This window comes from Calypte anna, chromosome 7 (genome assembly GCF_003957555.1).
Source record: "Calypte anna isolate BGI_N300 chromosome 7, bCalAnn1_v1.p, whole genome shotgun sequence".
Classification (NCBI taxonomy): Eukaryota; Metazoa; Chordata; class Aves; order Apodiformes; family Trochilidae; genus Calypte; species Calypte anna.
The window spans coordinates 1,645,997-1,669,061 of NC_044253.1; the positions used below are offsets into that span (position 1 = coordinate 1,645,997).

The 23,065-nt window shown below is 45.5% G+C and overlaps 1 protein-coding gene across 1 annotated transcript; it reads right to left on the minus strand.

Moving 5' to 3' along the window:
- Positions 1 to 844: 844 nt before the first annotated feature.
- On the minus strand, positions 845 to 13,062 carry TNFAIP6 (TNF alpha induced protein 6). Its single transcript, XM_008503189.2, has 6 exons — positions 12,916 to 13,062; positions 7,644 to 7,781; positions 5,723 to 5,884; positions 3,467 to 3,695; positions 2,495 to 2,535; positions 845 to 1,113 (listed from the first exon to the last, which is right to left on the minus strand). Exons 1-6 carry the CDS (start codon positions 13,007 to 13,009, stop codon positions 950 to 952), a joined length of 828 nt encoding a protein of 275 aa, XP_008501411.1. The 5' UTR covers positions 13,010 to 13,062; the 3' UTR covers positions 845 to 949.
- Between the last annotated feature and the right edge of the window lie 10,003 nt (positions 13,063 to 23,065).

The following is a 23,065-nucleotide window of genomic DNA, read 5'->3' on the forward strand; positions in this document are numbered from 1 at the left end:
TGCAGCAGATCCGGGGTCAAGAAAACGTTCAGAGAGAAAGAAATTCTTAGAATTTATTTACTGCTTTAAGACAAAAGGTTTCAAAGCCTTAAACATTCTCAAGAAAATACAAATAATTTGCTGGAAACTCAGGACACCATTAAACCAGAGGTAGCTTTAATGCTGCTTCAGACTGAGGAATTTAAACTGAAGTTAAAAACATATGGAAAAGGATTTATCGACCCCAAATGGTGCAGTCTGCTCACAGCCCCTGTGAGCATCTCAGCAGCATCTTCTGATGGGATTTGCTGGTGCTTTCCTACCAACTTCTCCTGGTGCTTCATCTCACCAGTTTTATTTTCATTACTAAGTCTTGAATTGAATTCTTTACGAGGTGAAATGGGAGAAGGGAAAGGACTTGAGTGACTCCTCTCTGGATGAGGAAACCCTGATGAGATGCACTGAGTATTTTATGATTCATCTCACGACAAAATCCTGATAACATTATTGACTCTCTTCAGGCTGCTTCCCAGTCTTCTGACCTCAGACACTCACACAGGAGGTGCTAGGCCATCCACAAGATGACTTTATATATCTTAAAAATAATACTTGTGAGGAAAATAAGGATAGAGCAGTAAATTAAATATAAAACCAGTTGAAACAGTCACACCTAAAGTTTGTTCAAGTGATGCAAGAAATGAGAAGGAGGAGTTTACGTAGAAAAATAATTTAAAAATCTTCAGTAACAGTTCTTGAGACATTTACAGTACGTGTAACCTAAAAATAGTCTTCTATTATTCATGTAAATACATTTTATAATTTATTTTCTAGCCTATTTTATTTTTAAAAAACCCTAAAAGCAGAAAATAAAAGTCAGGAAGATATGGAGAAAATGTCTTCTCTGAAGAAACAGATATCTGAATTGGGTTCTAAAACAATATTTCTTCTTGAGGGGATCTCATTGCTCTGCTCACATAATTCCAAACTTTCCAGGTAAGAAGTTTGCTTTCCCTTGGGATGTTGCATTCTTTCCCTCACTTGGCTTTGAAGGTGTGTCCACTGTAGTGTACTTAATCTGAAACCCCCCAGCAGTCACTGAGGCATCTGTCAGAAACTTCAGGGTCATAACATTGCCTGGGAGAAGGAAAAGATAAGAAAGAAGTTACCTTTTTCGGGTGGCACAAAGATCATAGGATCATAGAATCATAGAATTGGCTGGGTTGGAAGGGACCTCAGAGCTCATCAAGTCCAACCCTTGAACCACCATTGCGGTTGCTAGACCATGGCACTGAGTGCCACATCCAGGCTCTTTTTAAATATCTCCAGACACGGAGAATCCACTACTTCCCTGGGCAGCCCATTCCAATGCCTGATCACCCTCTCCAGAAAGAAATTCTTTCTAATATCTAACCTAAATTTCCCCTGGCACAACTTAAGACCCTGCCCTCTTGTCTTGCTGAAAGTCGTCTGGCAAAAGAGACCAACGTCCACCCGGTTACAACCTCCTTTCAGGGAGTTGGAGAAGGCAGCAGAGGGAAAGCTTGGTTGGCAAGGAGGAGAGGAAGAATCATAGAATCATGGAACTGGCTGGGTTGGAAGGGACCTCAGAGATCATCAAGTCCAACCCTTGATCCACTCCCCCCGTGGTTCCCAGCCCATGGCACTCAGTGCCACATCCAGGCTCTTTGGAAAGATCTCCAGACACGGAGAATCCACTACTTCCCTGGGCAGCCCATTCCAATGCCTGATCACCCTCTCCAGAAAGAAATTCTTTCTCATCTCCAACCTAAACCTCCCCTGGCACAACTTGAGACCCTGCCCTCTTGTCTTGCTGAGAGTTGCCTGGGAAAAGAGCCCAACCCCCCCTGGCTCCAACCTCCTTTCAGGGAGTTGCAGAGAGTGATGAGGTCTCCCCTGAGCCTCCTCTTCTCCAGCCTCAACACCCCCAGCTCCCTCAGCCTCTCCTCATAGGATCTGTGCTGGATCCCTTCACAGCCTGGTTGCCCTGGGGTCTTTCAGATTTTTTTTTTAAAGTGCTTTTGCTTGCTTCTGAGACCTTTAGACCAATTAAAAAACAAAACAAAAAAGAAAAAAAAACCACCAAAAATTCAAAAATACAAAAAAAAAAAAAAAAAAAAAAAAAGAAAAAAAAGAAAAAAAAGAAAAGAAGATAAAACCAGGCAGATTTTCATCAGTTTTCTCTGCAGATCACCCTGTGGCTCTCATCTCCAAATGCTTGTTAAAAAATCGGTGCCTGAATTCTCTCCGTCCCGTGTGTGTGTGCAGTGCCGCGGTGAGGCCAGCAGGATGCACCCTGGTTATCTGCTCCCCACCTTGCTTTTATTCCGATTTTTTTTGGAAGCAATCTCATGGGTGAAAGAGCACAAAGCAGGGGTTGTGTCCCTGGACAATCTTAAACACGGTGTATTAGGAAGTAGGGACAAAAGGTGATCTTGGCTGATTGTTGTTGTGTTTTGTTGTTTTTTTTTTACCTCAAAGCCTGTAATTTTCTTACCTGTGCTAATGATATCATCTGGCAATTCATCTCCACAAAACCTGGAAAAAAAAAATGTTTATCACTGAATTTTGGTCAATGTCTAAGAGTAGGTTTAGGAGAGGGAAAAACATAGGAAACATTATACAGTATATGCAGGAAGCAAAAGCAAAAAAAATGGAAAAAAAAGAAAAAAAGAAAAAGATCAATTTAACAAGGCATTGAGGAAAAGAACAGTGACCTAAGGCTAAGAAAGGGAGAACACTGTCAAGAAAAACATTTAGAATTATCTGTAAAGGGCTTGAGTTAGGGTTCTGGGTTAGGGTTCTGGGTTAGGGTTATACATCCTGCCTTTGCCACACAGAATGTGTAGAGAGGATGTGGAAAGTGGCAGGAATTGGGGAGTGGTTGTTATCACTATTTCTGTTTGGTTTTGTTGGGTTTTGCTTTGTTTTGTTTCTGGGAAATTGAGGAACTTCATCCCCAAATAGGACTGCTAAAGGACAAGCAAAAATATGAGGTCAAAGAAAGTGAGAATTAAGCACAGAGGGAAATTAATCCATGAGGAGAGATGATATATAACACTTGCTCTGTTCTGATACTGTAAGGAAATATTTTTTTTCTGTAACTTAGACTAGACCCCTTTTTACTAAGAGTTTAACATCCCCTCCTCCTGCCTTTCAGTTAAAGCAAATACAAAAGCCTGTGTGAGATTGCCAGGAACTCCTCCTGTAAAATAAAAGTGAATTAAGATAAGCAGCCAAATCAAAAGTCTTGCAATTTTGTGTGTAATTTAACCCAGCAGAAAAGGGCACAGCACAATCCTCTGAAAGCCTTCACAAGCTTATTATGTTCATGGCAGCAAAGTAAATTGCCAGGAAAGATAAGTCAGGTATTATTATTACAAGTATTATGGGCATATCAGAGGTGCTAATTGGATAAGGTAACTTAAATAATTTGATTATTTGCATATTAAAGCTGGGAACACTTTACCTGCCCACAAAGCCATTGATGTCATCGTAGCTGTCATAAATTTCCAAGAAATCAGCCATACAGGCAGTGTCATCTTCAACATCAAACTCTAGGAACTGCAGATGGATGTGTTGCCCATACTTCACCCTAATATGCCAGTAGCAAATCTGCTCATTTTCATACTCATTTGGGTAGCCTGGGGACTTAAAAACATGTTTGGAATCTGTGAAGACTCCGCCGCATTCTTTTCCTAAGAGAAACATATAAAAAAAATCAGCATTTATTGTTTATTCTGGATAGGGCTGTGGTTTGAATCTTCGTGCACCTTGACCCAGCAGATCCAGAGGAAGACCCCACGGGAACACTTGGCATGATAGCACTTTGTGTGTGTTTAAGGATTCACAAGAAATGTGACAAGTCTTTCACAAGTGACTCCTGGCTTTCAGGAGTCTGTGTTTCAGAAACAAGAGGCATGGCCCAAAACTCCTGGAAATGAGAGGAAAAGCTTTCCCTGACTTGCACGGCTTTGGGATTTCTGCCAAAGGCACTTGGGGATTCTGGCAATGTCCAAGTGTGAGCTCCACATCTGTACTTGCAAGTCCCCCTGGCATGGGGGTTTCATCCTTTCTTCCTCAAAAACTTCTTTTAATTGTGTGTTTTACACAAAGAACTGACACAGGCTGGTGACCACACACAGGGCTGCAGCTCTTCACTCCCTTGGGAATGGCTCAAAACCCACTCATTTTGGTTTGATTACTGAATCAAACTGCTGAACCTGAACTTCACCAGCTCCCTGCCTGTGGGACTGACCAGTCTGAGGAGGGAATTCCTCAGGGAGTGTCCAGGAAGGCGAGCTGGGGCTGTGCAGTGTGAGGAACCCTCTGAGTTTGTACATTGGTCCTGTGCTCTTCAGCCCCAGGTCACTGCTGGGTTGGGTGAGCACTACAACATGCAAACAGTTCCACAAGTTCCTCCTGGCGTCCTTCTCTTTCTCTTTCTCTTTCTCTTTCTCTTTCTCTTTCTCTTTCTCTTTCTCTTTCTCTCTCTCTTTCTCTCTCTCTTTCTTCCCCCAGGCTACTTGTCCCCCACCTGCAAAGGGACAACTCTTGCCAGGCTTTGTACCAGCATTTGCAACCCAGTTATAGGATGAGTGAGTTTTACCAGTGTGTTCCTTGTGTCCATCACCTCCTTTCAAGGGGCAGAGCCTCAAGCCTGGGCAGTTCTGTTTCCCTTTTGTTTTCTAACCAAAGGTTGGGAAGCAGCAGCCTGAGCCCCGAGGAGAAGGCTGCCAAAGGAGAACGTGGGGCTGACAGACAGCTCAGGCACAGTCAGGATGAGTGCAGCTCTTCTCTCTTGCAGCTCTCCTCGTGTGCTGAACATCTGTGAGTGTCCCCCACCCCACACAGGACTCAGCTAACAACTGCCCAGCTCACATAAACAACCTCAAGAGCACAAACAGAAGAGGCACAGCTGTGCAGACGTCACAGACACCTCCAACTTTTGGCTCTGCCAGGCAGGGCAGTGCTCTCGGAGCTGTAGGAGAGCCAAGAAGTGCACAGAGCTGAGCTTTGCTTCTCTTGGTGGTGCCTGCTTTCTCCTCTCCTCCCTGCTCAAAGTGAGCTGGAGGCAAAGCCCTGTCAGTATTGCAGCAGGGTGGTGGATGGAGGGGAGTGGAGAGAGGTCTGGTTTGCACCGTGCCTTGAACCATCCTTGAATCCTTGAACCATGCCTTGTACCATCTGCTTTGGAGATCCATCACTTTCTTCATGGACACCACACACCTGGCATGGCTGGGAGCTGGATCTATCAGGTGTTTTCCCATGCATTTTCAAAACTTGTCCCATTCCAGGCACAAGAAGGAAGGGATCGGGATGAACACTAAGTTTAGGCTACTTACAGGCAAAATAGCCAGAAAAAGGTTCCCATGTTCGACTCCTTATGTTGGTCATTTCAATTAAATTCCATGCTAAATGTAAACATTCTTATATAAAGCAAGGTGTTTGCACATCACAGTGGAAATACCACTTCCCTTTTCAACCACCACCACCACCATCTCATTAGGTTTTTAGTTTCTGAAAGGACTTTGCTTGAGCCCTGAGCTCTGAGCAAGCCCGGTCAGGTAACTGCAGACAGGGCTGGGTGCAAGGCCCCAAATAAATTCATATGGATACCCCTCCCTTCTCAGGCAGCATATTTATGGCATCAGAGTGAGCTCAAGCAGAGCCTGGGTGCCTTGGTGCCTTTGCCAGCCTCGGGGAGCAAGGTTTTGTCACTCACCATGGGGGTTGTAGCAGTAGGCATCCCATCTCTCGCTCCTGTTGAGGCGGATCCCGTAATCGACGATGCCGGTTTTCCCAAAGCCACAGTTGGCTCCAGCTTTCACGATGGGGTAACCAACCCTGCCCTTTGCCATCCAGCCAGCAGCACACACGTGGAAACCTGGGACAGGGAGAAAATGAGGCACGGAGGTGATAAATCAACCCTGGGCAAGAAACTCTGCTTTTAATTCAAGTGTGTAAAGCCTCGCCGGGGCGGGTGAGTGACTCGGGTGTGATTGGCCTCAGAGAAATTGTACTACAGGGAAGAGCAGAGCTTTGAGAGGCTGATTTGAAACACAGGATATACAATTGCATTGTGTTCTCCACAACATGATTATTCTTCACTTGAAAGCAAAGAATCAAATGCAGGTGGAGTGTACGGTTTCCTGGGGAGGGCGTTTTAAGTGCTGTTCCAGCATTTGTAACCAAATTATAGGTTGGGTGAGTTTTAGCAGAGTGTTCTTTGTTTCCCTTTTGAGGTCACAGAGATTTACTCAATCAAATCTCAAGAGCCTGCAGCATTCAGCTCTGCTGAGAGTGAATAAAATGCTACCTACAGAAGACAGCTCAGAAAACAAATTATTTTGTTAAGATACTTCCAGTTTAAACACCTGAAATGCCTCGAGTATTTCTTGCTAAACAGAAAGCATGTCCTGGCTGAAAACTTTAAAAACAATAACCAAAGAGTATTGCTCACTGTCTGGTAGAGACCAATTCGATGTTTTCACTGAAACAAACTGGAACACATTTGTGGTGTCCAAGGACAGAGGAGACAACAGTCCCCTTTTTGCACGTGTGCTGAGAGCCAGCTTCTGACCCAAGGGCACAGCCTGCAAATTGCTGGAGTGGAGGATATTTTCCACAGTTTTCCTCATGCTCTGAGTGAATTGATGATTTCTCACCAGGAAACAAACAGAAATCAGGTACAGAATCTCACTTAGCTCCACCTTTCCCTCCAAGCACACCACTCACCCCCTCTCAGGCCAAACACACCTGGAAGCCACAATGCTGCAAACCAGCAACACGTGTACTTGAGGAGCTCCCTGGGGATAAATCCCTGGGGATAACCACTTTCCTCTGCAGGACCCAGGTGCTGTCACTTCCCAGCTCCACCCTGGGTGCTGCTGGTTCCAGGGCTGTGCTGCAGCTGGAGCTCAGTGGGATTTGTGGCTCTGGGTGTGCAGGTGCTGTCCCTGACAGCTCTGTGGGTCCTGCAGGCACCTTCTGGGGAAATGGCATGGAAGTTGGGCAAAAATCCAGGGGGTTTACCAGGCTCTCAGTCACAGAGTTTGGTGAAAACACAACTGGCAACATTAGGAAGGGTGTTCGGTAGGTCAAGGGAAGGTGAGACCTCCCTGCAGTGCTGGGTCCAGCTCTGGAGTCCCTTCCCTTCCCCAAGAAGGACATGGAGCTGTTGATAACTGAGATACTGGGAGGGCTGGAGCCAGGCTGAGAGAGTTGGGGTTGTTCAGGCTGGAGAAGGCTGTGAGGAGACCTTAGAGCACCTTCCAGTACCTGAAGGGGCTCCAGGAAAGCTGGGGAGGGACTTGGGACAAGGGCCTGGAGGGATGGGATGAGGGGGAGTGGATTTGAACTGGAAGAGGGGAGAAGGAAGTGAGGTCTTAGGCAGAAATCTTTTGTTGTGAGGGTGCTGAGCCCCTGTCCCAGGTTCCCAGAGAAGCTGTGGCTGCCCCATCCCTGGCAGTGTTGAAGGTTGGATGGGGCTTGGAGCACCCTGGGCTGTGGGAGGAGTCCCTGACCATGGCAGGGGATTGGAACCAGATAATCTTTCAGGCTCCTTCCAAGCCCAACCAGTCTGTGAGTCTGTGATTCCAGGGATGACAGCTGTGAAAAGCAAAGAGCCATGATTATTTGCAAACCTATTTTCCTGGCTGCCTCCAGCTGCTGATAGGTGGCCAGATGTCCCCCCTCATATTCACAGACAGCTTTGGCTTCTGCATAGGTGAGCTGGTACTTCCCAGACCGTGACTCCCTGTGGTACACTCCAGCTGCTCGTTCTGTGGGACCAAAGCAGGACAGGATGTCAGGATTGGGTCACCCACCCCCCCCCCAGGATGCTCCCCCTGCCCCCAGCAGTGTCCCCACCACCTGGGCTTTGGGCTGCTCTCTCCAGGTGAGAAGAGAAACAAAACCTCCAGCTGTGCCCCTTGAGGGAAGCTGTGGGGAAAAGCCATCCCTCCCATCCCCAGGAGGTTGCACGTTTCTGCAACCCAAAGGTAGGGGTTTGTTTGAGAGAAGTTTTTGAGCAACAGAGCCAGCCAGGGCTTGGTGAGTTTTTGCACAACAGAAAATCAACAAAGGCTGGGGAGGAGTCCCCAGGGACCCTGCAGCAGGCAGTAGTTATGGGAACCATGGGCTGGTGTCAGCATCCACAGCTCCACACATCCTATCTGACTCGGGGGAAGCTCCTTCTGGACTCCTATCACAGCCTCCTCTTGGATGTAACTCCAAGTGCCTTCATAAGATGAATCAGAGCTTTGTTTTGACTCTCCAGAGAAGTTAAATCAGAGCTACTTGGAGAGAGGAGAGGCAGACACTGAAGGGAAGAAAAATGTCAAATAAAAATATCTGAGCTTGTGTCACAAAGGGCAGGACCAGAACAATTGCTGGCTGACATTTTCACTGCACACAAAACCATTGCACTTAGTTATTCTTTTTTTCCCCTCTGCTCTTGCAAGTCCAACACGAAGCATCTTTCCAGGGAAACCTTGAAACTGTCACTACTACTGCAAGTTTTATAATATTTTCATGTTGCACTTGTCTGATGCCATATGTATGGAAATCTGTCCCAGAAGCAATCTGCATATCTGATCTGAACGGGGTTTTTGTTTAGATCTTTCTTCTATTTAGTAGAATCTGAGAGAAAGGGCTGTCAGTAGCTATCGCTGGTCAACACCACTGAAGGAAGACACAAAACAGGAAACATTTTTTACAGTAGTTATTGGTACCATGGGAAAAAAAAGAATGTCTTTTTAGGGACATACTTTGAGTCAGCAGTTTTGGCTAGGGTTAGGGTATTTTTTTTTTTTTAAAGAAAGCTATGGCCACCACTGAATTGTGGTTAGGGATGGTGAGAACCCTTCTTAGACACAAAGTGATGTTTGCCAGTGCAGATTTTGGACCCAGAGTCACTGGCCTTGTGCCCAGTGAAGTAAATAATACTGCTGACAGCAGGCTCAGAGTTGGAGAGAGCTTCCCTGTAGCATCCCTGGGAATGTCACTGGCACGAGGTAACACACATTGTGTGCAAAAAATCCTTCCAAAGAAGCCACTTCCACTGCAAAGAAGAGTCACAGCTAATAAACTGTGGAATAATGGCATGCTATATGTTTTTTTAATGTATTTTGATTAAAGATGTACCCATAGGAAGGAATACTTTTCATTCATCCATCATGTCCAACCTGATATTTACTCACTGCTTCTTTCCAGTATCTCCAGACTGGATTCAGTATGCATGAACTGAAACTCTGCCTGCTACAGAAAACAGCACAAATTGGGCTTTGCTGCACATCCAAGGGACAGCCTGGAACTGACACTGCTGCTGGGGAGTGAACTGGAAGGCAGGCTGTGGAGCCTGGGATCTGCTCTGCTGCACCCAGAGTAAGAGGTGGCTGAATTCTGAGGTTTGTCACCACTGCCAAGGTGACAGCCAAGACAAGAGCAGTCTCCAAGCTTTGCTGGTAAAATCCTCCACTCTGCTCCTCCCCTGGAGCTGCTGCTGGGTGTGCACCCAGGGCTTCAGGTCACCACTGCTTGGGCTCATCACCCCTTGGACCTAAAAACTCTCAGTTTTTAGTGGTTCTCCTGACTTTTTCACCTGGCTTTCAACTCTTCCCCCTCCAAAGGTACCTACTCCCATTTCTTGATGCTAAGATGGACAGGCACCATGTTCTTCAGTGCCTGCCCAGGTTGCTTGCCCAGCAGCAGCTCCAGGAACTTTTCCTGCAGTGTCTGGGGGGGTGGTGTTGCCCTGCTCAGAGCAAGCACCCATCTCTGCTTACAGCTCCTCTGCAAGGTGACAAAAGCAGCCTTGGAGGGGATGGATGGACCACACACCACCAGGCTGTGAGTTTTGATGCTGGTTGGGTGTCCCAGTTTAATGGGATACAGTATTCCCTGATGGTGGATCCTGATTAACTGGTCAGACCTTTCATCCTCCCTCTTCATCACATCAGGGGCTGCAGAGGCAGAGAAACCACACCAGCAAAACCAGACCCAGGTCCAAGCTTAGGAACTGGGTATCACTTTCTTTCTGTGTGTCTATAGATACTTACACACATATTCTCAGCCACACATCAACTACTGTCAGTCTTGACAGAGGTGGCACCATGGCTGTGTAGATAAACCTGCATACAATATCCTCACCTGCAGGCACCAGCACGTGCCTGTCCCTGTAAATGTGTCCCCTGTCTGTCCCACAGAGCCACCTCTGCAGAGTACAAAGTGTCCCAGCCCCAGCTGAGCTTCTCCTCTCATGGGGGACTCTGCCTCAGGGCTGTATCTGACCTGCCTGGACAACAGGGAGAACTTTCACCAAAGTTCTTCCCTTCTTTGCCCAAAAACCTGCATGCTGGGGCTGCTCTCTCAGAGATTTATCCACCCGTTTTTCTTGCTTGGTTCTCACTCAGAAGGTTGTGGCTGACAGGACAAGGGTTTTTTCCAGCTTACATTTCTTAAAATCTCTCCTGGAAGCACAGCCACAGAGGATCCTGCAAGGAAAGTGACCCTCTCCTCACCCACAGCAGTAGGAGCTGGGAAAAATGCAGCCAATCCCTTCTGCACAAACACAACAAGTATGGAATCTGGCTGGATCAAGTGCCCTCAATTTGCATGGCACAGTGCTAAATGCTAAATAAAAAATAAACACTTAGCTTTGAAGCAGAAGGTGGGCACCCAGAGCTGCTGGCAGGGACCTCACAATCCAACTCAGGGTACTCCCCAACCAAATGGGGTGGGTCTGGCCCCCTACATCACCCTATATTAACACAGGATGTCCCAAAAATCCTGCTTGGTGACACTCAGAGGAGCATATTTGGGGAAGACTGCTCCAATCCTCTCCTCAGCTGTCACCAAACCTTGGGTTGGGATGTGCTGGTGTCAAAACTGAGCAGCAGCAAAATCCCCACTGCCCCAAGACAGACGGTGATGGAGTCACCAGCAGCAGGACCACTGCCTCCTGAACAACAAAAAATGTGTTGTAACGAGGAAAAAGGCCAAAAACAGGAGAATTCCTGGGCTGCCAGCATGCCCACATTTTATGTCTGGGGTGATGGTTAGTTGAGGAAGAAAGGTAAACTAGAAAACTCCCTTAATTTTCCAGTTAGTCTTGGTAGTGCTTTCTCAGAAGAAGGGATGAGCACAGCTCAGATGTCTCTGCACATCCTGAGATTTTATTCCAGGGGCAGAGGGAGGTAGGTCTTGTTTTGATGCTCATGCATAGTGATTACAAGATTGGGGTTATTTGTTTTACTGCTCAAGTTGCACTTTTTAGTTTTTAATGTGAAGATTTGTCAGATTGGATTGGTTGCAGTTTTGCCAGATTTTTTCTTTGTTGATCTACAATGTCACTGAATTCCACTGGTAATTCAGTTAGCTGCATTTTGAGGTTAGTTTCAACAATTTCATTGCTATAGTTACACTAAATGGTGCCTTTCCAAAGGAGGTTCAACAGAGTCCCAGAAAGCAGAGCAGTTATTTCAAAGTTCCACACTGTGCTTCCAGATTTTCCATGGCTTTTTTTTTTTTAGAGCAAGTTATCAGTTTTATCATGGTTTATTTTTTACTCTTATGGGAAATGCTAAAGATGTAGCAAAACAATGTTGTTATGCAAGCCAGCTAACACTCTGCTCCTTTACTTTAAATAATCAGATTTAATTTTTCTTTTCCTTCAAATTGATTTCAATTCACCAAACTGCTTAAATGTTTTATCACAAATTCACATTTCTGTGGTACAAGCCCCTGAAGGCTACATCCAGGGAGGCAAATTAAACAAATATCAGGGCTTAACACAGCCTCAGTCCTACTTATCTTCCATTCCTCTTTGCTGCTATTCCAGCCAGGAATACAAGCTTTGCTGTTTACCCACACAAACCTCTCTCATCCTTTTTTTTTTCTCCTTTGTATCACTCGAGGTGTTACCCAAAGCTGCCAAACTGTCCTACCCTGGGGTTCCCTCCCACCTGAGCCCCTTCAGCAGCCATGGGACACGTGTTCCAGGTTTAGAAAGAAAGAGAAGTCATTAAAAATGTGCAGTCAGATGGAAAACAATCCAGATCACCTCTCCCTCTCGTTTACCTTCCTGTCACTTTACGTGGTCCTCTGGGATGGGACTGGAATCACGTGGCTGCTGCACTGGAGCATGGACACAGTCCCTCTGGAACACCTGAGCACAGCAGAAATCCCTCAAAAGCCTTAAAAAAAATGCCCAACCCTCTAGAGAGGACAAAGGTAAGTATTTGTCTAGGAAACAGAGCACTGTTTCTGTGTTGGCATCCTTGGTGTGGCTGTGTTCTGAACAAGTTTCCCTGTTGTACTGGATGCCTACAGAGATCTGCAGAAGAACTATTTAAACCCAGCAGTAAGAGGAGTCAGAAACTACTCCCACAGCATTTTCTACAGCCCTCTTGAAATCTTCCCTCCCCTGTTTAATGATGTGGACAAACCAACAGCCAAAGCAGATACATTTCTGTACTTCCCTGGAAAACCTAGGAAATATGATTGCTATAATTTCCAGATCATTTGGTTTCATCTGTAGGACCCCAGGCAGCTGAAGTATGGTCATGCAGAAAGTAATTCATTCCTTTGGCAAATGTTGCTTTTTCTCACTCGTTTTCCTTCATTAGAAGCAACTGTTATTTAATGCTGTTTTCACTTTACCTCATGCTGCAGGAAAAGGCATTCAGAGGAAATATTCTGTAGCTGCTTTTCCTTGCACTCCAGGGAGAGAGCAAAAATAGTAAACTCCTAAGGAGAAAACTTGAAGTCACTGCTTAGATAAAATGCTCCCCAGTTTCTGTGCAGGATTTTGCTGGTATTAACTCACAGCTCCAGTCTGCAGTTCTAGGTGCTCATCCTGGTAGACAAACCCAGGGAGTTTCGCAGCAAAACATTGATGATTAAATTCTTTCTTACCCAACCAGATGGAGTTATGCAGCACTCCGTCCTTGAATCCCCATGCCCGAGCCTTGTCCCACAGCAGGGCAGAGAAGAAAATCAGTGCAATCATCTCTCCTGGATGAGAAGGGGGTAACTATTCCCTGTGAAAACACTCAGGGTAACTCCTGCTAGCAGCTGGCTGGGTCCTCTTGGAACATCTGGTAGCCAGATCTTAAATAGTGCTTTCAGCTGTGAGGTCAGCAAGCCTGCTCCAATTGTGCTGGCTGTAGTGTTATTACACAATTAAATGTGATGTCTGCAGTTGTCCATGTGACTCACTTTTGGCTCTCTGGATTCCCACTGTGTCCAGGAAACCATTCTGCAGCACACAGGAACCCTGCTCACTCCCCAGCACTCGCTGCCTTCAGGTGCCCCCAAACAATAAAAGTCAGAACCAGCTGGTCTGATCCCAGTGTTCCCAGTCACACCACTTAGAGGGCCAAGGAGAATCACACACATTGCCTCACATTCTCATTTAAACATTCTGTTCAAATGCATAATTTACATTTGATTACACAGAGATCTAATCAATGAAAAAAAAACAAACCCCTAAGGAGAATATTTTGCAGGGGCTCCTTGGGTTCAGTTTCCCTGTGTGGGAGCTGGAACTGCAAGTCAAGCTCCCAGATCAGCACAAAACTGCAAGTGTCAAAAACAGATGCTCTTTGTTCTGCAAGAAGGAAATAAAGCTAAAATCTTCCCTCGCTAACCACAGTTTGAGATCTGATTCATAGCATGACAGCTGTCTGCTTGTCTTCCCTTCTGGCTGGAAGGGAACACTGCAGCTGCTCCTGGGGATGAGTGGGAGAGGAGGAAGGGGGCAAGATGAGAGTATGGAAAAAGGTCTGGTGCTCCACACTCCTGGAAGGCTCTGCTCTCCAGTGCTGATAATGTTCATGATTTCTGAGTCAGGAGCTATAGCAAGAGACATCCTCATGACCATGAACACAGTCAAATGAAAATAAAAGAGAAGAAAAGGTTGGAGGACCCTGTGCCTCCTCAAAAACACTTTATGCAGATGACTGTTGTGCCAGGGAGGAAGATCTTCATCACTCCAGTCTCCACAAGAGGTGTTGGATGCCCAGTACACTGCACACACACACACACACACACACACACACAAGTGTTCCCCCCACCTACAACTCAGGCAGATGCTGGAGGGGATTCCTGTGGGGAAACAGAGTTGGGAGAAGCCTTTCCCCTGCATGAGGCACCTTAAAATCCCAACATCTTGACCTGTCCCTCCTCAGCACTCACCCATGAGCAAACATGTTCTTCCAAGTGCCCCTACGTGTACATTCATGCTGTGCACACCTACACCTTGCCTCTCCCAGTCTGAATCCAGCTGTGGGTGCTCTTCTGACAAAGTTAATGCACCCTCTGATGTCCATCCCAGAAAGTTCCCTTTAGTTCCCTCTGACCAGCCTGGGACATCTGGGGCTTATCATCCTCTTTCCTGCCATGCTGGGGATTGGGATGCCCAGAGCAGGGTTGCTGCTGCCCAGTTGGTTCCCCAGTCCCCACCATGCTGCTTGTCCCAGCACACTGCAATTCCTCTGTCAGCAAACCCAGAAAGCATGCAGAGACTTGGCTCATGGCATAGAGGTAGGAGCCCAACCCTTTTCCCTCTTTCTAGATTTGAGGATTTGTATTTTATCTACTTTAATGCCCTCTAAATGAGAGTCCAAGCTTTGTGATGAGACCTAATTCTAGTGGGAGATGTCCCTGGCCATGGCAGGAGGGTTGGATCTTGATGATCTTTAAGGTCCCTTCCATCCCAAACCATTCTATGATCCTAATTCAACATATTCTGTGCAAGCATCTTGATCACAGCCTCTTGCTTTCCTAACATCAACATCCAGGGATGTGTCTGAGGTTACCTGGGACTGAGGGGTGAAGGTGGCAGTGTAAATATCAGGAGGGTGGTGAAAGAAGAAGACACTGCTGGGCATGTGGCTCCAGAGCATTGATTTCTCATGAGCTGAAGGAGACTGTCACTCAACCTGTGCTGGTGGGGAGTTCTCATCTATTCTCATGGCATCTTCTGGGCACCTAGAAACAACAGAGAGGCATAAGGGAAGGAATGGAAACCCAAGGAAAGGGAAAATTCAGCAGTGCTGTAATTCACTGTAATTTAAAAAGACAAACTACTGGTTTAGACTGGGAGAAACCTCTCAGAGTGACATGAAGATTTCTCTCTCTGAAAGGAGAACGTTGTGGGTGCCTTTCTCTGCCTTTCCTCTGCCATTCCCTGGAAATTCCTCTGGATGATATGGCAAAGTGAGCTGATAGCTTTCATGCTCTCCTATCAGAGCCAGATGTCTGCACCACAGGGAGCTGCTCTGTTCTGTGGGTGGGGGGTGCCAGCCCCAAAAATGTGTCAGCAGTGACTAAGTCAGGGAAGGAAGGAGTGGATACCCACTTGGAGATGAGATGTAAAAGACTGCCAAGTGGAAATTATTGAGAAAGACACTCATGCAATAAGGAATTAATTGTTTTCACTGAAGTTAACTGTTCCTGGTGAAAGGCCCCAGTGAGAAAAAAAGCAAATTAATAACCAAAGGACTCCAAGTAGCAAACAGTTCTAATAGTGACAGTGTCTGACAGCACCTCATGATTTATACAAGGCCTAATGCTGGGATGGATATTTACCTCCCTGGAGGAACAAGGCTGTGTGTTTTCTAGAGAAGGGCAGCTGGGCAGAGTGAATATTTTGAGACCTGAGGACACAAAGTTTGTTATTGTGTTTCTGGAACCTGAAACAGGGGCTCCAGCTGCAGCCAAGGTGTAAGGCTCAGCAGTGACACTGGGTGACACGTTCAGCCTGACACATCTGGCTCCCAAGTGAGCTGGAAAGGAAAGTTTTCATCTGCAAACCCTGGCAGAACCCTCCACCAACAGGAAGATGCTCCACAGCTGCATGAGGACATTTGGAGACATCCATCTGACAGTGCTTTCTTAAGTTTTCCTCCAAGTTTTCCATATTTAAATATATCCCAGACAAACTTTATATAAACTGGGAGAGGGGGACACAACTTAACTCTTAACTTAACTCAACTCTCCTTAACTCTTTCCATGCATATACTTGTTAAGAAATACAGTTTGAAGGTTATCCTCTGGCTTTGACTGGAGTTTGGAGTGAGCACTTCACTTGGAATTTCTGTGATATAAAACTCATTGCAATGCCTGAGAGGGAAACCCCCCCCCAGTAGCTTAATGGGTGACCCACTGAGGAGAGAGGCATTTAAAAAAAAAACCAACAGTGTATGTGGGTCATGAGTCTTTTTTGCAAGAATTTAAATGTTAAGTACCTAAGCTTTTGATTTTTCTTGTATTTGTAAATGAGTGAAAGTTATGAACATTTTCATAGTTTTTTTTATTCTAAGATTTATATGTTACTACTGGTGATACAGAATTAATTGCAATTATATAATTTAGAGCTTTGGGAATGACCCCAGGAATGGTGTGTTTAGATGGAAAGGCACAGAGTGAAAGGCCCTTCGTTGTCAGGGGGCTGCAAGAAACTGTAATCCTGTTCAGAAAAAATTAGTTGGTGGAAAGTGTATGGAAAGGGAGTACAGAGAGTGTGAAACAGTTAAAGCTAAATTTTCCTTACAAGAAAAGGTTTAAAGTAACTGATGTGAAAGGGGGAAATGTGTCTTCACTGGTTGGATATACACCGGGGGAAAGCTGAGCATGGGTGAAGAGGTATTTAACCTAAAGAAGGGAAAAACCCAACAATATCACCCCCCCCCCCTATCCCAACCTAAAGTTAATTTTAGGCTGAAAAGCAGAAGACAATTTCAAACCATAGAACCCAAGAATGGTTAGAAGAGCCAAACAAAGAGAGCATCTACCTTATTTGAGATGATACCTGAGCAGGAGCTTGGGTTTGATGTTCATTGAAAGAAAGCCTTTGACAGAGCCATCCAATCTGTATCTCACTTCAAACTGATTTTATTTTAATTTTCATGACCTTAGCTGTCAAGGTACGTGTCCCACACTCCAGGACCTCCATGGAGATCTCAAGAACCATCAGGTTCCAGCCAAATGCCCCATGGCAGAGATGATCACACCAGAATTATTCCTGACAGATACCTGAGGCCCATCCGCATGAACCCGCGGTGGTGGCAGTTCCACAGCCTCCTGGTGCTTAACCCTTCCTAACATTCTAAATACCTCCCTTAGCCAGAGGGGCTGCAGTAACTGAAATACAGACACTATGAGGAGGAGCTGGGGGTGTTGAGGCTGGAGAAGAGGAGGCTCAGGGGAGACCTCATCACTCTCTCCAACTCCCTGAAAGGAGGTTGGAGCCAGGGGGGGGTTGGGCTCTTTTCCCAGGCAACTCTCAGCAAGACAAGAGGGCAGGGTCTCAAGTTGTGCCAGGGGAGGTTTAGGTTGGAGATGAGAAAGAATTTCTTTACGGAGAGAGTGATCAGGCATTGGAATGGGCTGCCCAGGGAAGTAGTGGATTCTCCGTGTCTGGAGATCTTTCCAAAGAGCCTGGATGTGGCACTGAGTGCCATGGGCTGGGAACCACGGGGGGAGTGGATCAAGGGTTGGACTTGATGAGCTCTGAGGTCCCTTCCAACCCAGCCAGTTCTATGATTCTGTGATTCTATGATAAATCTTCCCTGCTGCAACTTTAGCTTGTTCATTTTATTTTATTTATTTATTTTTTTTGCTCCAGCACAAATCCTTTAGTGCCTCTTTGTAGCAGGGAAGTTACGTTACACCCATGACCGTACCCTGCTTCAGGTCTCGCCTCACAAATAAACAGGCTGCTCTTTTCATCTTTCCTGTAGGTCATATTTTCCAGACTTGTGATCACTCTTATTCCTCCCCTCTGTGCTCTTTCCAGGTGGCCTGCATCCTTCTTGAAGTGTCAGGCCAAAACTAAACACAGTCCCCCAACACAAGGCTCGGCAGAGTCAGATAGCGCAGGGCTCCATCAGCACCTTCCACATTTTAGTTCAGGCAAAATGCAGGTTTGGCACCTGCCATTGGTGACATTTCCCCTCAAAATAACCAGCCAGGTTTTAAAAATACCCATTTCGTTTCAAATACCCCCAAAGAGAAGGTAGTTTCAGTATGAAAATGCTGAATAATGCCAAGCCAAAGGAAGGAGTCGGGTTTTAAAAACACCGATTTCGTTTCAAGTGCCTTCAGCAAGAAGGTGGTTTCAGCATGAAAAGGCACCTGAAATGGGGTGGGAGGATCCTACCATTGGGATTTAGTGGGAAAACTGAATATCTTCACCTGCTTTTCCCAACTCCTCTTTCTTTGTAGGCTTTCTGGTGCAGTGCAAGCTGAAGGTTGTTACAGGAACAACCTGGGGTGGGCAAGAGTTGAGAAAACTCTTGTCTTTATGTTTGGGACTAGAGAGAAACTCCCTTCCTGATGAATTTACTAAACTGTAATTTAATTTTTCTACTTGTCACGCATTTGTTGTATTTAAAAGAAAGAGGGAAGGGATTTCTAATGACATTTCCTGACTTTTTCTGCCCCCCATATCTTTCTGATGATGCAATTTTTGAAGAATTTTATAACGTGAGAACTCACTTGGCCAATGATTTTATTACTCAGTGTCACAGTGTTAAGTTAACCTTTCAGAGAGTATTTCCTCTTAAAACTAAACATATTAAAACGTATATTCTGACTTGGAGCCTCATTCTCATTGAAACCAGTGCTCGTTTTTATCAGCACCATCAATGAGAGAAGAATCAACCATGTTCTGTAATGGTGAAAAAAAAGGCAAAAAACCCCACTTCATGTGAAAGTAGAACAAAGCAAAACCATTCAGGATTATTAAAAGCAGATGTTAGGAGAGTATAATGGATTCACTTATAAAAAACCTGAACTTTTGCCAAGTTCAGATGTTTGTCAATTGAAGCCCTATAGTGACAGCAATTCTACATAATATTCTTGAAGCTCTCAAGATTAAAAATACACAGATACAAAATTCACAAGTGCCTCATGGATGTTCTTCTAGGTTTACATTTTAAAACTACATAAACACAGTAAAAAAACCCAAAACAAAACACCACAAAGTGTTGTAAACACAGGTTTTAGATCATGATGCTGAAGAATGGGTAATGTGGCAGGGGGATGCCAAAGCAAACAGGCTCCAAAAGTTGCCAAGAAACTCCTAAAAGAAAAAAAACCAACTTGCAACTCCATTGCAAAAGAAAACTGCAGGGATTTGGGGGATTATATGTGAAAATATCAATATTCAGCTGCAAAACCGAGGCATGGGAAGAGTCAGATGTACAGAACCTGGTCCCTGAGGAGCTCAGGCAGGAGGTTTGAGGTTTGCCCACCTCGATATCCAAGAGCCAGTGTAGCAAAACACACAACCCAGGCCTTGCTCTTCCAACACTCTTAGAAGAATGATTTTTTTTCCTCAAAATATACAAGAAGAATTTAATTTTCTAGCCAAAGTGGAGCAGCTTTCAAGGGAAGATGCTACGAGCAGCAGGCTGTGCTCAGACATGAGGATCTTAAGGGCCCTTAAGTGCCTGTCATATGCACAGAAAGAGCTGATGATCAGAGGTTTAAAAGATCTGAACTTCTTTTTAAGTAAACACTTACCTAACAATATTACTGTCTGTCAAACCTACATGGAGCATCTAGTATTTGCATGATGATATTTTTTTTAAACACTCTATATTCAGTATTTTTACGTGGGTGAAAGCAAGATCAGAGCCGAGGTGCTGGTGACTCTTAAACCACATGGAGAAAACGTTTGGAAGAAAGGCTTTGTGATCAAAGAGTTTGAGGTAAATAAACATCCCTGTAAGTTTATATGCTTAAAAAAAATGGGGAATTCTAAGAAATGTGAAATAGTAGAGGTAAATATTTATGCCTCCAAAGGCCAGTTAATAAGCTGCAGTGAATAATTACTTCTGCAGAAAGGAAAAACTGTTCTTCCTCCCCAGCAGTTTCTGTATCTGCACTAATTGTGTGAGTGCTCAGCTCTGTGGCACTGGGAGAATGATCCCTACCCTGGCAGTAATTAAAAGACACCAAGGGGACAGGATGAACTAATAACTGATTCAAAGAGCACCATAAAATTTCAGAGAGCTCACATTACTTTTTTCACAGGGAGATGTTGCATAAAGCCTTGCAAAACCAAAAGGGTATTGTCTACCAAGCAAACACTTTTCTATTTTAACTATTTTTTTCTTTGTAATTAAAGTAACTAAGCATTCACGAGGGCTTGTTTTCATCTCCTAGGTTTATAATTTTCCTTGGCATACAATGCAGCACAAGTATTCAGGCTAACACTAAGCATCTCATTTAAGTGTGTGAATTAAAAGCCTTTCCATGAAATGAGCCTCTAATGGGCATCCAGAACGCATCCTGAGGTTCTGACCACTATTCTTCACCTGTTTTACTTGGAATTCCATCCCTTTGTCCATATTGTAACAGCTTAGAATTAAAGAATTCTTTCTATATATATATCTAATATATATCTAATATATATTAAAATATTCTTTCTATTCTGTCTATATGTGCATAGACAGGTAGTGAGTTTTCAGAAGCAAAGTACTCCCCTGAGCCTGTGCAGAAATGCTTGTGAAAAATACAGCCAAGCTCTTAAATACTTTGGAAAAAAATCTGCCTTACAAGTGGTGATGAGAATATTTCCTGCTCTTTGTTTTTCATGCATTGCTGCTGATCAATATTCCTGGCAGGCAGATTAAAAATGAATTTATTAGAGCCAGCGTGGAAAAGCCATCAGCCATGGCTCCTCCTCTTGATTTCCCTCTCTGTTACTTTTCATTTGCTTTGTTATTCTCTCACTCCTCATTCTGGGTGCTGGGGCAGATTTTGTAACTGAAGACAGGGGGGACCTGTCCTGTGACACCCCAAAAGTTCATTTACCACCCCAGACAGTGGCATGGCAGTGGCAAAACCCCTCCTGACCCTGAAGGGCCCAGAAAACCCACACAGACATTGATCTGCTTTGCTGCATTCCTTCCTGGAGCCCAGGTGGATGGATAAGATGGTACCACGTGCAGGGGATATTCCCAGCAGCCCTTGCTGCAGATGCTCCAGGGTGATGCACCCTCATTTCCCACCCTGCTGCACACACATTTCCCCTCCTCTCTCCTGCTCCCTGCTCCAGCTTCTGAGGAAATCTGTTTCCTGGCTGCTCCTCACACCACAGTGACTCAGTGTTTCACCAGCCCTTTTTCTGGTTTCTTCTGTTCCTATTACTATGATGGATGAGATCTCTGGCACCCAATTCCCAACCTTCCTGAGGAGTTGGCCCGTGGACTTTCTGGTGTGTAGGGTTACAGGTCACACCCTGTGAGCTCAAGAGGAAGGAGCTGGTGTCCCTTACACACACAGCACCATGGTGACAGCAGTCAGGATGCTGCTCACTGGGAGTTCTGGCATTGCAACACAAGGCTGGAAATGCCCAGTTGCACAAGTTGGCTGGAACTGGTTTTGTAATGGTGTATGGAGTCTTCCTGCTGCCTCTAAAGTGCCCACGTGTGGGGTCCTCTCCTCTGGGTAGTGCCTGGCAGCCACCATCAGCATCTTCATTAATGAACGATTGGTAATCAATCCTAGAAAAAGGCAAGCCCCGGGTTTTGCAGCCTGAGATGCTACAGAATGCTGTGGGTAACATCACCCTGTCCTTTTCTGATAATTCTGTGATGGGTGAGCCAGCAGTGTGCCCAGGTGGCCAATGGCATCCTGGGCTGGCTCAGGAACAGCGTGGCCAGCAGGTCCAGGGAAGGGATTCTGCCCCTGTGCTCAGCCCTGGTGCAGCCACAGCTTGAGTCCTGTGTCCAGTTCTGGGCCCCTCAGCTCAGGAAGGAGCTTGAGGTGCTGGAGCAGGTCCAGAGAAGAGCAAGGAGGCTGTGAAGGGATCCAGCAGAATTGCTGTGAGGAAGGGCTGAGGGAGCTGGGGGTGTTGAGGCTGGAGAAGAGGAGGCTCAGGGGAGACCTCATCACTCTCTGCAGCTCCCTGAAAGGAGGTTGGAGCCAGGGGGGGGTTGGGCTCTTTTCCCAGGCAACTCTCAGCAAGACAAGAGGGCAGGGTCTCAAGTTGTGCCAGGGGAGGTTTAGGTTGGAGATGAGAAAGAATTTCTTTCTGGAGAGGGTGATCAGGCATTGGAATGGGCTGCCCAGGGAAGGAGTGGATTCTCCGTGTCTGGAGCTCTTTCCAAAGAGCCTGGATGTGGCACTGAGTGCCATGGGCTGGGAACCACGGGGGGAGTGGATCAAGGGTTGGACTTGATGAGCTCTGAGGTCCCTTCCAACTCAGCCAGTTCTATGATTCTATGATTCTATGGATTTCTTTGCTTCTCATGGCTGTGAGCCACTGTCTTCTCAAATGATTCTGATGTTTCTTCCCTAATTATTCTGATGTAGGTGGAACTGATACTCTCCTTGCTTTACTTCTCTTTTTAAGGTGTATTTTCTTTTCCATCTTTCTCACTCTGGAAGAAGATGGCCCATCCTGTCCCACACTAACACCTCTCCTTTAACTCATTATTATGTACCTGGGGTCTCAACCCCCTCCTCTGTGCATGTTTATGAAAGTTCCCTCTGGCTTCGTTCATCCACTTGGCAGACTGTGACTTATCAAATTAAATTTCTCTAGTATTTATTTGTCCTTGTTTTTCCTGCTCTGTCTATCTCTTACCCTGCCAGCTCCCTGGTTTGGGCTTTTTTAGCATGCCAGGAAAATCCTTCACTCCTAAAGAAAAAGGCAAAACAAAACCACACCTGAGGGCTACAGTTCTTTACAACCAGCATCACACACAATGTGTCAAAAATGGATGAAAATAACCCAGCTAAATGCCATTAAACATCCCTAAACATCCTGAGGCTCCAGCAGCATCAGAGCTGCTGCTGTGTTTCCCTGTTATTTACAATCTGCTTGATTGATATTCAGGTGATATTTGTCTTGCTAAGAAAGAAGTGTCAGTAAATATTACTAAATACCTCTCCAGGCACAGCAGGAAAAGTATCAGACTGGGAATGTAAATAGAAAATCCAAATTTCCTGCAACTTAAAGATGAAAAGGTAAAAGGGGAATTCTTGCAGATCTAATGAGCAAATAAGAAAGGTTTCTTTTCTCAGTGGAAGATTTCAGGTGGTACTT

Excerpts from the sequence above, each read along its gene's own strand:
- TNFAIP6 (XM_008503189.2), bottom strand. The coding sequence starts at position 13,009 with ATGATTGCACTGATTTTCTTCTCTGCCCTGCTGTGGGACAAGGCTCGG. Across the intron at positions 7,782-12,915 it reads GCATAACTCCATCTGGTTGG|AACGAGCAGCTGGAGTGTAC; the intron begins GTAAGAAAGAAT and ends TTGGTCCCACAG. Across the intron at positions 5,885-7,643 it reads GGAGGCAGCCAGGAAAATAG|GTTTCCACGTGTGTGCTGCT; the intron begins GTTTGCAAATAA and ends TCCCTGTCCCAG.